The following is a 15835-nucleotide window of genomic DNA, read 5'->3' as shown; positions in this document are numbered from 1 at the left end:
AAGCAAAGGTGGAGGATTTTCTGCCTTTTGATGATCGCCTTTTTATCATTATTGTTAGATGCTCCTGGAAATGCTCATAGCAAAATAGAAAATTCATACAAGGATGTTTTAAATAGGCCTAATTTCAAATGCACAACCAGGAGGTTTTAATAAATCTAAAGAACTACACTGTAAAGCAAAACTTAATATATACCTCTGTGAAGACCTCTGTTTGACTGTTCTTTGATTATTTTGTGGTTAGGTAAGGCTCTATTATATAAACTATATATCAAGCTTTATGCCTTATAATTATGTTAAGTGTTATTTGTGAAAGTTCCTCAAACTGATTTGGAATTTCACTTCCTCAGCTGGCAGCAATTACACATTCAAAGACCACCAGAAAAAAAAAAAAGACCACCAGAAATAATTCTTCAGCTTCTTTTGGGATCTACAAGCTTGTTATGAACACTTAAGCAAGCGCATATGAATGTTAAACGCTCTGATAATAAACAAGGCTAGAGGGAAGGCTATTCTTTTCTACTAAAAAAAAAAAAAATCCTGTTCATAAATGATTCAAGAGCCAAAGGGCAAATAATTCTACCAACATATGCAACTTTATCTGAAATCAGAGCCACTCTGTGCAGGATTTTGAACTCTAAGGGTAACAGCTCACACAAATTACTGACTACTTGCCCAGTCAGTACATTCATCTAACAAAGCAACTTCCATATGAGCAACCACAAACATTTCTGGCTTCAGTTGTTAATCTTCCATGAAAAACTATTTCCATACTATTTTTAACTTGTATATGGTAATGATTATCTGTTTATCTCTGAAGCATGAAAACTCTTACAGTGCCCTTTATAATGTATTTATGTACCGTTATTCCCTTCCCTGTCCTTGGCAGATGGAAGTATTCCTATCTTCCTGCCAGTGACAAAAGTTGAGAAGCACATTGCTTTCTTTTCAATTGGCTCCTTTTTTGTGTCCCAAATTCTCACACTTCTGGGCCTACTTCTAAATGACTTTTCAATTTTACCTTCTTAGATAAAAAATGCAACTGTGTGATACTTGAGGCTAATTAATATGGAACATTGGGGTAAATGGTAAATTAAATTCTTAATTTACCTGACCACATACGTATAAAATTTAAGTTTTTTTTTTAATTTAAGTTTTAAATATTTTACTATAAATTGGTAATTGATATTAAAGCACAGGAATCATTTCAAGATATTTAAATATAGATCTGAACTAAGGTTTCTTATACGCCTTTACCAAATGCTTTAAATTAACTCATTTAATACACTTAATAACCATATGATATGAATTTTATCTCTACAGATGAGGAAAATAAACTTAAAAAAATTTAAGTATCTCATCCAAGTTTACAGAGCAAATAAGTATCCTGTGGATTAAATCCAGTTCCATCTGAATTTCAAAAATAATTTTATTCTATGATTCCATGCTCCACCCTTTCTGAAGTTCAAGAAGGACCCAGTTACCAACTACAGACTTCAAGTATGTAGAACTCAAAACACAGTCATAATGTAATGCTAACAGTTACTAAGCAACAAATGGTCTTTATTCTTTTTCTTTTTAAGATTTTATTTATTTAATCATGAGAGACAGAGAGAGAGAGAGAGAGAGAGAACATGGTCTTTATTCTTAAGGAACTCATAGTATTGGAGACAAATATTTTTATTTACATGGTGTCTCCACTGCATTCAATGCATGAAATATCATCACTACAGGGAGACTTCATGGAAGAAAGTAGTTATCCATTGTTTATTGGAGTAGAATGAGAGGAAGATAGTGGGAAAATTGTGTGTGTGTGCGTGTGTGTGTATACACCTATATATAATATATAACATATAAATAATAAATATATATGGCATATATCTTAAATAATATATTATAAATATAAAATAACATACATAAGTAACTTAGATATTATGTATTATATATTTATATAAAACATATTTTATTAACTGCATATAAAGTTATGTGTATAGAGCCAAAAATATATAGTATTATATGTTTATATATAAACATATACACACATATATACACATACACACACGTATATTTCTGACATATCACATATATCTTTCCACTACCCTCCTTTTATTCCACTCAATAAACAATGGGCACCTACTTTCTTCCATGAAATCTTCTCTGTGAAGTGCTGATGTTCCATATGTCTGCTACACACACACACACACACACACACACACACACACACACATACATACACATATATATCATATGTGATATATCTACACAATACCTATATATTAATATATGTATGCATACATTTTAAGATTTCTCTCTAGTTTAAGATCTCTGAAAGTAGTCCTTATATCTAAGACCTCGGAGATCTATAATTTGTGCCATTTAAATTCTGTAATAGAATTTCTTGAAGCATATTACAGAAAACAAGACTACAGAAGCATTATATAACAGAAAACAAGATTAAGATACTATTTCAGAAAAGAGAACTGAGATATTCAACTCTAGTGATCTACACTTTAACCTTTTTGATGTAATTAAGCATGGGAAGGGAGGGGAATAGGTGGACAGAAAGGGACTTTTGCTCTTTATTATACTTCTGTATTTTAAAAATTGTTTTATAAACAGTATGGGTTCATGCATTAAGTTTATATTTTTTAATGAAAAGAATACTGAAGATGTATGGTATTCAGAATTAAACTCCCAAAGGAGGACTGAAGTTTAGAGACAGGTACACAAAATCTTCCTTTATTAGCATATGATTAAGAAGACCAGATCTTCACGTAGTTCATAAGCATAATGATTGACTGTTCATACCATTGTGTGATATGTGTCTCCTTCAAACCTTGTTATGACCTTGGCACTTTACCTGTCTGATATGGGGGGAAAAATCAAACACTATGTATCGCTTAAATGTAATTTTCAGTCATTTTATTCCAAAAAGAAGTTTATTTTTCCCTTCAACTTCCCCTGACACTGTACTTCAGTTTCTCATTAGAATATCCACTGCTTTGGTGGTTCTATTTTTTTTATAAGCATTTTGTACTCAAAAATAATGAGAATAAACTTAATAATTCTGTGTCAGATTTAGAGATAGCTCTGACCTTTGTTTTTTTCATGACCATAGTGTTTGCAGTATACAATCCCATGATGAATTGTATAGTGCATGCTTGCAATTTGCACAAAATATGAGCACTGAGTGCTGATTAAACTAGTAATGCTTTATTAAAACTTCAGGAAAATACCATGTAGGAAAAGTATTTTATAGCATAAGCTTTATTCACTTTTGAAATGACCAAAAATAATGTAAATATTAAGACAATAAAATCAACATGCTGTAAAAATAAGCAAGGTTAATAGAACATAAACTATGTCAACTATTCATATATATCTGACATATTTCTCTAACTGAACATATTTATGTGAAAACAAGATCATAATTCCTAGAGAATGTCTTCTGTTTACCTACCACCTACAATAATCTTTCAAATAGAACAAATCTTTCATAGCTTAAATATCTATAATTTCTCAAGAAAAGGATTTGGCTATGTAAGTGTAGAATGGGCAAAGGCACTGAATCTTGAGGTGAAGGGAAAATAAACTATATAGTCTGAGAAACAGAAAAAAATAAATTTGAAGTACCTGCAAAAACTATTAACCAAGGATGCTTTAGAATCATTCAGAAGCTTTTAAGAGATCATCACAGGGTATCCAAATTATGCCCTAAGTCTGTAATATACCTGTATTAACCTGTGTTTCATGTTTTATCTTGCATCAATGAGGTGTGTGAGATTATAACTGCAATGCTAAAGGAGCATCAAAATGTAAACACAAGGAAAAAAAGGAACTTGGTGACACTAATATACTTCCTAGTTATATAAAACTGTCTATGTATGGTGAAAACATTTAAAAATACATATTCTTCTTTAAAACTAAGTTGTCCTTCGATGAATGGTAGAAAGAATCATTAGTTAAAATATTTACTGAACATTTTAAAGGACCTATTCACTCTCTTTCTCTGAGTAGATCACTTTCTATGAGAAAGCCACAAGGCTAGTAATTGAGGAAGAGGAAGAGTGGAGTATAGTCAAGAATAAAAGGAGGAGGAAACAGCCAGTCTAGTAGAAGAGTGTGACCTTGGGTATCTCATTAAAGTTATCCATTCTCATTTTCTTTTTCATCTGCAAAATAGGGACAAAAAACCTGACGTTTCCACCCCTGAACCTACCCTACAGATAACAGAATTTTTCTAAGGTTTAAATGGGTGATTTGAGAAAGTCCTCATCAAATACAACATTTAAAAAAATAACTCTTAAAAGTTAAATGACTCTGTATCATGAGTTTTTTTCCAAGTAAATAGTATTGATACTAAAATAATTGAAAATAGCAATGTGATACAGCAATCAAATGCTTTTTTCTTTCTCTTGCAACAAAACTATACCTGCCTTCAGACTGCTGGTGCTTGGCATATAGTAGGCACTTAAAAAAAAAAAAAAAAACTTGATCAATAAAGGAAAGAATGTAAAATACATCTCTTGTGTCACCCAGATTGAAATCTGTTATATGGCTTAAGAGTTAATAATATTACTTAAATAATCCCAATTTAGATATTTGGCAGAACTTTCTACATTGCAATTCCAAGACTAACCATCAATAGTTGCATTGTTTTTCCAGAGCAGAAAACCTGCAACAAAATGCAAAGAAGTGCCATAGTTAACAGACTTACAGGTCAGTCAACCGTACTTCCCACAGACATAATTAAATTTAAGATTAATATTATTTTGCCATTATTGAATTCCTTGTTAATAAAAAGTCAAGCAGAATTATTGCTTATAATAAAGTATATTCAAAGAAATACTGTACAGGCAAGGGCAAAAAATATAAGTACTGTATAGTATTCATTGACTTACTATTATACAATAGTTTTTTAAAAGTATTATTTCTTTTACATATATAAATTAATAGGCAGAGACTTAAAGAAATAGACTATAAAGCTGAACTGCCTCAGATGAAGAATCAGGAGCAGCAGTGACACTTTCTTTTCTGACCCCTTCACCATCTAAAGAAGGCCTGTGAGCAATCGGTCAGATTTTTCTCTAGAACAGTTTCAAAACCATGGCCTTTGATAATCCTTTTTATCTCAATCTCATAGGAACAGCCTTTCTATTTCTAATTCATGGAAAATTTTGGTGAGGTCTGAATATTTCTCAATATCTCCTATGTATCTGTTTCAATGATTCAGGATACATTTATTTATAAACTTCTGCCATTTTTAACAACAGGTAAGTCTTTAACATTGGGGGGGGGGGGCACAGAAAGCCTCGGCAGTATATGCCTCAGGCAATGAAGATAGGTGTGACACATTTCACAGGAAAAAGAAACCAGTGCACAACATGCTGCATGTTAATCCTTAAAACTGCTAACTCTGGGAAATGAACTAGGGGTGGTAGAAGGGGAGGAGGGTGGGGGGTGGGAGTGAATGGGTGACGGGCACTAGGGGTTACTCTGTATGTTGGTAAATTGAACACCAATAAAAAATAAATTAAAAAAAAAAACTGGTCAATGGATCTGAGGTTAAGAACCTTTGCTTGGCTGATCCTTCCTAATTGTCCAGCACCTTCCTCCTTCCATGTCAGTTGTGATCTTATACCAGCGGTCGGCAAACTATGGTTCTCATCACAAATCAAGGTTACTTATTCTCTTTGAAATGTGCCATTGGAACAGGGCCAACCATTCATTTACAGTTTGTCTGTGGCTGCTTTTGTGCTACAGTGGTAGAGATGAGGACCCACAAAGCCCCTGTATCTTCTTTCACCTTTTATAAGAAAAATTATTTTGTGATACTTTATTAAAAATACTTTGACACCTAGGCTTTACTTATACAATTTCTTTTTTTTAAGATTTTATTTATTTATTCATGAGAGACAGAGACAGAGAGAGAGAGAGAGAGAGAGAGAAAGGCAGAGACACAGGCAGAGGGAGAAGTAGGCTCCATGCAGGGAGCCCGATGTGGGACTTGATCCCAGGACTCCAGGATTACGCCCTGGGCCAAAGGCAGGCGCTCAACCGCTGAACCACCTGGGCTACCCCACTTACACAATTTCTGAAATATTTTATCAACACTTGATGTCTGGATTCATGCAAAATACCAAGAATCCAGTTTTCTGTGTTTTTCTTCTCTATTTATGTAAATGAGTTAAGAAGAGACCCTAGAAGGAGCTAAAAGCTGTACAGAACTTTTGATTTACTTTCTTACAAAGACCAACAAATCTAAAGTATTAAACATAAGAGATTTAAGTGAGCTATGTAAATATGAATATTAAAATATCTCATTTTACAGGGCACACCAAAAAGGCATCATATATCCTACCATTCACTATAATTCTTCTCCTTCCCAGGCTAGTCATTATCAGAGTGCTAGGAAGATTATTTATTTAACTACATTTCAAATTGCTTGATGAGAAAAGCCACAGCGAAGTATGTGTATGAGTAATTTTAGACAACCCTAGATCTTCCACTGAATACAAAATATGCATGTATTCATCTTAATTTAAACAAAGGACCATAATTAATATGAAAAGGTTTCTGATTTCAACAACAAAGTTCTCTATTGTATTAAATAGATTATACAGTAAAAGATTACACACTGAGCTAGTAATTCAAATATAAGTGCTAATTAAACTACTGATTTTGAACCAGTCATGGAAAAACAATTTTTTCAAAATATTCCCCATTTCTTAAAAAAAAAGTAGTCTTTGTTAAGAATTTTCCACATTTATATTTATACACTAATATTTTAAATTCTTGGGCTACATTCCTCATCTACTCAAAATGCACCATCTACATTGCAAGTATAGGTCTGTAATAAATCTCTTGAGAATAATGTATAATTCAAAATTCTATCCTGTGTTAATTCTAATGAGGTTTTAAGTACTTCTAGATTTTAGCACATTAATGCATTATAAAATCACTAGAGCAATCAATCTCAATCCTAGTTCACCTATAATTTAGTTTCTTCTTCCTCAAATAAGAATTTTAGTAAGCTTTCACCAAGATGATTTAAAAATGAATAACAAATGCTTAAATAGATCAAGAAAAAAGTTATAGTAAATATTTGTATCTGGGTAGGCTTGGCAGTTTTATATTCTATGTGAAGCTCATGGTTAAAAAATGAGGTTGGAAAAAAATCTAAGATATTCTTTAACTTGTAATTGGCTGAGTCAATGAATACAAAGCACTAAGAGCCCCTGCCATATGGCAAGCAGGATACAAAGTCCCCATCATGACCATGAGAAACATGACCACTATCTCAATCTCAGAAATAAAACTACACAAGCAGGAAAACCTCACCTATATATAAGCTTCCTCTCTGGGCGTGAAGCACTTGAAGATGAAAATGACTTGAAATATATACTTCTGGGTATTTAGAGATACAACTTTTCATTATTCAGGAAAGATTTTATCGTAAGACACCTAGAGAATTAAAAACTTCTCTTATGCAACAACTTTGAGACACAAGTCAGTAAAAATCTAAGGCCAGAAAAGTGTAGCACAGGAACCTATGGATATGCATGGGATCCATCTAAGCTAGGGGTTAAATAGGATGTTAAGTGTCCAAGGATACAAATTCCTAACTGGAGAGAAAAGTACAAATAAGGTTAATGGATGTGCAACTGCCACTTACATCTAAGAGAAATTGTTGAATGAGGAACATTTAATTCTGGTTGAAGTCATAGTAATAAAGTCTATTTCTGATAGGGGAATGGCTGACTAGTATGGTTTTCACAGTCATGTGCAAAACACTAACGTACCTATCATCATTGTCTCCTAATAGCAGCAGAATGCAGTAACAAGGGCATGAGCAATGGAATCTACAGATGTGGTCAGATATTTTAGCTATGGGATGTAGGACAGTGTTTGAAAAGACATTACTGGAGGAACCACCTATAAAACCACCCCAGCAACTCTCCAGAGGTAAGCAATGTCTGAATAACCGTGGTCACAGGAGGAATTAAAAAAGGGCATGGGAAATACCACAAAGAAAGAATTAGAATCCAGAGCACTTAGTTATTGACTGTAGGGCATGAAAGAATAATTAGGAGTGATTCTTAGAGGCTTGTAGGTAACTAGACCAGGAATGGCTCTCCTAAGGAATAGAGGGGTCAGGAGAATAGAGTAGTTTAGATTCCTTACCTACAAAACTAAAATAAATACTACCTCAGGAACAGGTCATGGCAATTAAAAAAATAAAGCATGAAGGTAACGCACTGCAGCACACATCAGGCCTTCAGCCTCAGCTGGCTTCTGTCGTTTCAATAGAACTGATGGTCCTTGAGAAACATAATTATGGTAATATTTGTCATCAGGGGGAATCTGTTTCATGTGGCTGATTTATAATCGCACATAGTAAATTTTACATATAATTTATTCAAAAGGTGTCACAGAAAAAAAAGTTGTCACAGAATTAACACACTATATATATAATTGTGTGAAATGAGTAGAACTTTTGAACTTCATCTAAGTTTTCCACAAAACTATGATTTTAGACTCAAACAGGGTTCTGTAAAATTATTAGTATACAGTCACAAATACAATATAGAATTTTTACTAGAGTCACCACAGACACTTTGAAAACAGGCAGGTTAGGATCAAATGGGATAGAATGATGATGATATTAATAATAACAAGTAAATTTTAAGCAGTTATGTAATTAGGGGCACCTGGGTTGCTAAGTCAGTTAAATGTCAGCTCTTGAATTCAGCTCAGGTCATGATCTCAGGATTGTAAGACTGAGCCCCAAGCCCTGTGTGCTGTGCTCTACACTCAGCAGGGAGCCCCCTTGATTCTCTCTCTTTCCCTTTGCTCTCCCCACCCTTCTCTCTCCCTTTCTTAAAAAAAAAAAAAAAAGGAAAAAAGTTATGCAATTAAAGATATTAAGAATTATTTCTAAAATCCCTAATGCCATAAAACCTTACTAAACCCTGTGGTTCTCTACTTGCAAAAAGTAAAGAAAATAAAGGAAATTCTATTGAGTATAAAGGCCTTCCTCCCCACGTCCAAGCCATAATCTTCTGAGTCCTCAGTTTTCTCATGTGTAAATTCTGTGTGAAGGCATTCTCTAAACAATGTCACATGGTATGCACTGTATGTTCTGTAACAAAAGAGCATGGGAAATGTTGGGTTAAATTGGCTTCTTTGCTACCTGACTACTCAGAAGGTTTTATAGGTCAAGATAAATTGTGAATCTCCATGAGTATAATATAGTGACATAATTTTGTGAATAAATTTCATCAGACAGTTACTAACTTTTTTGTGCAGGGTGGAGGGAACATTAGGAATCCATGCCTTAGGTTATTTCACATGAATTTCTAATATATTATGTCACTTCAGCCTCACAACCAGGAAGAAGGAAGGACAGTTAAAGATACAATTAGAGATAAGGGAAAAGAGATAATGCAAGTAGCAAGTAGTGAGATTTATGGCCTGAATCTCAATCTAGCAATATTATTTTATTAACTGAGACAAAATTTCTTATCTCAAGGAGAGTATCAACCTGAAGTGGGAGAAATTAATGTCTCTTCCAAACATGACATTCTATTCTACTATATATTATAGCCACAATGTAGCTTACTAACTTTGAAAATTTTAAGCTTTTGGAAACTTAACTTCATATGGTATGCCGAAATTTGGAGGCACTCCATGTTATAAAAGTACCGAGTAAAGTATTTGGTATTTGACATCCCTGGAACTTTCTGTAACATCTACATCCAAAGATCTCCTGGGAGAGACTGGTGGCTGGAAGACAAAGGTAAAAAAACTTTTCAAAGATAAGTAACATTTCTGAGAGGAACAATCAACTGCAAGCTCTTCATTGACAACCTTCATAAGAGGCTCCTTAAAATCCTTGAGAAATTATTACTGCACATTTCCTGTAAGAGTCAAAATGCATTTTGCACATGACTCACTTTAAACTGTAGAAACATATATAGTCATGTATTCAATCTCATCTGTGAGAGACCTGGCCTCAGTACCAAAACCTGTCCTGGGAAATCTCATTATGGTGTAATTTTCAACCCAGAGAAAATGATCCTTATTTTGTTAAAGCAGACTCCTCCCCCAAGACATGTACACACATTTCATTATGAATTTTGGGAACTTTAACAAAAATATGAAGTACTGAGGATATCTTTTCATCAAGATCATGACATAAAAAACATGAGTCCTCAGACTTGGGGTACTTTATTATACTGCTAATAGCCAAACAATCTGGGTAGCAGTATATTTATAATTCTGTTATTTTACTCAAGAATTAGTATATTCTCTTTTAAAATCCCTTAATTATGCCCCTAAATTTCATTATGGTTTGATTCAACTTATTGTTGCTTCATCTGCAAGGATTTTAAAAAAAAAACCTATAGTACTTTCAGGCTTTTATTAAAGTTACACTCACACTTACTGTAAACAACAAATCATAATTTTAAACTATGGTATTAAACCCTGATAGTTGTGACATTTTACTCTCCAATGCCTTGTCAATATACAATATTTTGTTTCTAGTACTTTCTAACAATAACCTGTGAGTGTTCTTTACCACTATTAAATGTTGATGTATTGATTTTCTATTTGTTGCCATAATAAATAATAAATTGTTGCCAAAAACTGAGGGGCTTAACAATACAAATTTATTATTTTTGAGTTCTATTGGTCGGAACTGATATAGGTCTCATTGAGCTAACAGCTCTAGGGGAGAATTAATTTTACTGCCTTTCACAGCTTCTAGAAGTTACACACGTTCTTTGGCTTCAAAGCCAGCAATAGCTGGTTACATCTTTCTCACTTCATATCTCTGATCCTTCTGTTTCCCTCTTCCACTTTTAAGCACTGTTATGAATGCACTGGGTCTACCAGATTATCCAGGATAATCTCCCTATTTTAAGGTCATTTTGCTAACAAACTTATTTGCATCTGCAACCTTAATTCTCTTTTGCTATGTCAGGTAACATATCCACAGGTTCCAGGAGTTACAACCCGGACATTTTTTTGCCGGGGGTGGCGGGGGGCACTATTCTTATTACCAAGTTGGCTACAAGTGTATATTTTATATGCTGTCAGTTGGTATCTATGTTTATCATCAAAGGCTATATAAAGAATGTTTAGTAGATAAAGGCTTCAAGTAACAAGTAAAATACACAATTTGTACTGAAAATTGAGGACAAAGCCTTAAGCAATCTAGTATCTTATGTATAACTTACCATTTTAGAAATTTTAGTAGACCCCAATTAACTTTATACTCAACACATTTAAAACTGTAAAACTAGCATGATGTCACAAGTGCCACCTCACCCTCTCCCATAAAGAGGCAACCTCCTGGCTTCTGGAAAAGCATTCACCTGATGCATGCCACATGCTGCTCATCTATCCCCTTACAAACACCCAAGAATTCACCCTTTAAATCAAACCTTCTATCAGTAGCCTGATGTAATTATGTGTGGTTACCACAGTACTTCAACTTGATAGCCACACAAGCCTGTGATCGTCTGTGCTGTCTCTACCAAACATAGTCTTCACTCATACAGCTGATGCCATTTATGCTGTAGTGCCTTAAGTATCTGCGTTCAAGAATTAAACAATAGAACTTCCCTTCTGAAAAAATATTACTTTCCCCTGCCCCTAAGCCCAGTTGTACTCTGAGCTCTTTGATGGTTGGAACATGTCTGCCTCCTTTAGTGCTTTCCTCCAATCCCAGCACAAAGCATTGTTCAAAGAATAAATGAAGACAGAATCCAAGTATCTCCAGCCTTCTACCATCTTTGTCTTGCCTAACAAGAGCTCCTATTGTTATTATGTAAGTTTCACTTTAAAAATCCAACATGTGGCCACATTTTACAAATATTTATTTACTGCCAGTTATGCACTAGGCTTGTCATACTCTTCAATGAACACAATGACAATTTAGTTTCTGCCCTCATTCATGTAACTGTGGTCTTTCAGATTTTTTTGATGTTCGTGCATTTGATGTGCTATCCATTCCACAAAGCTTTTCCCTCACGCAGAAATGATCAGTCTCTTACAGTCCTTAATACAGTCTATTCTACTTGCCAGTTACAGCACCTATTTATATACACATTGTATTTCCCTCAATACAATTTCTTATATAACACCTTTGAAGTTATTTTTACACATACACAACACTTTCAGCATAGTTGGACATACATGCTTTTTTCTCTTAAAAGTATAATCTCCACAAAAACTTGGGAAGCATTTATTTTCTACTCTGAAACTGTAATTCTCATTTTCATTAAATCTAATTCTTTTCTCTTCATCAACAGTGAATTATTTATGAATTCTTGGTCAACAGAAAATATTTAGAGTGTGATTATAAATTAAAACTAGGGTACTATGGGTAAATATATAGTAATTATTATTCTGCAGATAGATAATACTCATTTCAATCATTTTCTGCATCCTAAAGAAGTTATAAAATACCAAGTTCTCTTCCAAGGGACAACCATTATAATCTGTTCTTCCTATTGATGTGTAAGCAATGACAGACATATGCAGCAATCCTTATACGGGTGATCTTTTAATAATGTGGGAGTTAGGGGCACCAAATCCCCACTTCGTTGCTAATCTGCATATAACTTTTGATTCCCAAAAACTTTACTAATGGCCTACTATTGACCAGAAGCCTTACCTATAATGTAAACAATTTAACACATATTTTGTATATCATCTGTATTATATATTAAGAAAGTCATAAGAGGAAATACATTTACAGTACTGTATCCACGGAAAAAAATCTGCATATAAGTGGATCCACAAAGTTCAAACCTGTGTTGTTCAAGGGTCAGTTGTACTAACAATAATTTAATCCCATCACACTTTACATCACAAGGGAAGGAACAAAGGCAGCACAAAATAGTTACAAACAGAATTCAAAATAAACTGTGAGATATATATGTTTATGCAAATCTTTAAGTTTTCCTGTAAAGACTACAATGGTGTCTTTTGTAATATTTTATGGTATTAAAAGAAAAACAGCACAAAAATTTTGCATGTATATGATATTAAGGGGTGGCCCTTCTTAGAATACATTTTTTGAATTAAAAAAAAAAAGTTAAATTAGATGACAATAGATATGTGGCCCAGATTAAGTAGACTGTGCCCAAGAAAATGTGGCTGCCAAGTGAAGCAGGATTTGATCTGTAAAAATGACTGTCAGCTCTCATTTCTAACCTTTCTATAAGTAACAACACTGTCGCCTCAGGAGAGGGCAGTGATGCAAATCTGTTGAGTAGGGACAAGTTTTTTATTGTTATTGTTTTTAATTTTCTTGCCAGCCAATATTTCAAAAATGTTCTTCAAGGCTTTCTTAAATAAATAAGCCTGCCAAATACAATAAAAAGCTAGTTGATATGCTACAGTGATACAAGTGGATAAGCAATAAGTACATCCAAAATGTTTCACTTTATGCACAAGAGAAAACAATTTTAAGTGGTAAACAAAAATAAAGCCCCCTCAGGGAAGTTTCTGAAACATCCCAACTTACCCTATACACTTGAAACAATCTGTATCCAGAAAAACGAACACTGTTAAGGATCAGTAAAGCCTCAAATTTAATTTTAAAGTTAACTCTTTACAAGTCTGAAATTTTTTCCATTTTATTTCCTTTATACTTTATCTTCAGAAAGGAAGAATACTAATTCTAAGCAGCCCCTCTATTACCATAAGTAGCATTTTATAAGTCATTATGACTGTGATATCATTACTGTAAGCAAAGGCAAATCAATAACAAACCCAAATCATAATTTCACATACATGCAACAAAACCAGATTTTAGAAAAACAAACATAGGCTTTTAAAAATATTAGGTCTACATATGGTTTGTTTCACCACGTTACCATGAACCAAGTCATAAGTGATTTGGAAGGAAGTGAGTTGACTCAGATTCACCTGGGATTGATTCCAGTGTTACACACACACACACACACACACACACACACACACACACACACACACACAAATGGAGTCACCTAGGCTAGGCCAAATCATCAAACCAGGGCATAATACCTAACCTCTTTGCAAACTCAACCACCCACAGAAACATGGTCTTAAGGGGTCAGTCAGGATTTTTCTGATCAACAACAATGAGGTTATCTGTCATGGGGCCCTCTCCATTCTCCAAAGGATGATGAGGTAATCCACGCAATAAGACCCCTTTTGCTTCTCCTAAGGGAGGGCAACCTTGCTTAAAACAAGTCTTTAATTTCTTTTACTAATTGTCCTGCCTCATTTCTGCCCATAAAATCCTTCCATTTTGTACAGTTCCTCAGATTTCCCTTTAAATTACTAGATCGCTAGATTGGCTGCTGATTCATAAATCGATTAGATCATTAAAATTTGCTTAAGTTTCTGTTATTTGCCACTAAAAATCTCTACTTTAAATGCTTTCCAGGGGCACTTGTGTGGCTCATTGGTTAAGTGTCTGCCTTTGGCTCAGGTCATGATCTCAGGGTCCTGGGACTGAGTACTGCATTGGACTCTCTGACCATAAGGGAGTCTGTTTCTCCCTCTCTCTGCTCATGCTCTGTCTCTCTCAAATAAATAAATAAATAAATAAATACATACATACATACATACATACATACAATCTTTAAAAAGAAATAAAAAAATAAATGCTTTCCAGAGAGGCTATCAGGTGATACAATTGAAACATCTGCATTCTCTCTTTCCACAGCATGGAAAGACAGACTAAGTCCATGACAGTATTATGGAATGCCATATCCAGAAGAACATTCTGCAGGGAATGCACAGGAAACATGTAAATATCCTTTCTACGCCAGTGCCAGTGATTTCTCATTAAGGTCATAGAAACCGTGATAATAAACATGATGTCGCCATATGTGCAGCCTGTGTCGTGTGTTCAGTATTAAGAATATCAAAACTTTGATGTAGTATTCTCCATTTCTTCAAAATTTAGCAGTCAAGCATAACATTTTTTTATTTTAAAAAAGACAGTATGTAGTATCCCAATTAGCTGAGATAATTCCTAAGGGCACCATCAAATTAACCCATAAAAATTACAGTTAGGCTCTAAATACAGCTATACAACCATTTAGCCTTTTAATTAGAAACATCAAGTATTAATAGAAGCTCATTTCACCTCATTGGGACATTCTACATACAATAAAACTGGTGCTATTTAATATAGTCAGAGTTTTTGAGTCATAATTACTTAAAAACCTTTTATACTGAATAAAGATTTTAAATAAATGAGCAAAATGACTTTTTAATGACAAGTTGATCAAAAACTCTGTAATATATGATTCTAACAGAATATTTAAGGAGCTAGGATTTACTGAATAGTTTCAGTAAATTTCCCCTAAATTTGAGGATCATCGGTAACTTCCATTTTACTTTCGAATTTTTAAAACTTACTTTAACTAATAAAACAAACACCTAACTCTTATTAAGGAGGATATTATTAAGATTACTAGGATGGCTATTCAGATGGAAGATACTGAAGTACTCCTGGTGTCAAATCACCACCTTGAGGATGCTAAATGTTAGGACTAAACCTGAATGAATTCCTTGTCACATCTTTAAAGTTTTTAGATTGCTTTAAAATTGCTCTATCTCACATTAAAAACTATGACTTGATGTGAACAGGGGGAGTGGCCTGCCTCCTCCTACTTGTAATACCATGTGCCAAAACCAAACAAAAACAGAACTCAAGGTTTTTCATTTCCAGGAATCTAACGTAAACACATTTATTGAGCTCTGGTTAAGTTTAACAGATTTGATTCCCCATGTGAATTATATGTGGAATTATAGGTTGAATGTAAAG

At 33.9% G+C, this 15835-nt stretch overlaps 1 protein-coding gene, 1 long non-coding RNA gene and 1 other non-coding gene across 16 annotated transcripts in view; 2 read left to right on the top strand and 1 right to left on the bottom strand.

Annotated features, from left to right (window-relative positions):
• Positions 1-15835, bottom strand: part of CRPPA (CDP-L-ribitol pyrophosphorylase A) — a 292251-nt gene that overhangs the window by 27817 nt on the left and 248599 nt on the right. Inside the window, exon 12 of one of the 13 annotated variants that reach the window (XM_072783927.1) lies at positions 9655-9783. The exons of 11 other annotated variants lie outside the window; for them this stretch is intronic. In XM_072783927.1, the coding sequence (XP_072640028.1) occupies positions 9691-9783 (93 nt within the window). In that variant the 3' untranslated portion in view covers positions 9655-9690. Of the gene's footprint in view, positions 1-4636; positions 4673-9654; positions 9784-15835 lie in introns of all 13 variants that reach the window. One more of the 13 variants, XM_072783925.1, reaches the window with a different exon arrangement.
• On the top strand, positions 1624-14881 carry LOC140608945 (uncharacterized). Of its 2 annotated transcripts, none has more exons than XR_012010936.1 (4): positions 1624-1749; positions 4663-4716; positions 7823-7962; positions 14726-14881. It is a non-coding gene; the product is annotated as an uncharacterized lncRNA (long non-coding RNA). The 2 variants fall into 2 exon arrangements; XR_012010937.1 differs by lacking the exon at positions 1624-1749 and adding an exon at positions 2630-2719.
• LOC140609611 (small nucleolar RNA U13) lies at positions 2764-2867 on the top strand. The gene has a single exon (XR_012011380.1). It is a non-coding gene; the product is annotated as a small nucleolar RNA U13 (small nucleolar RNA).

The sequence above is a fragment of the Canis lupus genome, chromosome 18 (assembly GCF_048164855.1).
Source record: "Canis lupus baileyi chromosome 18, mCanLup2.hap1, whole genome shotgun sequence".
Classification (NCBI taxonomy): Eukaryota; Metazoa; Chordata; class Mammalia; order Carnivora; family Canidae; genus Canis; species Canis lupus.
This window is presented reverse-complemented; position numbering and strand designations above follow the sequence as displayed.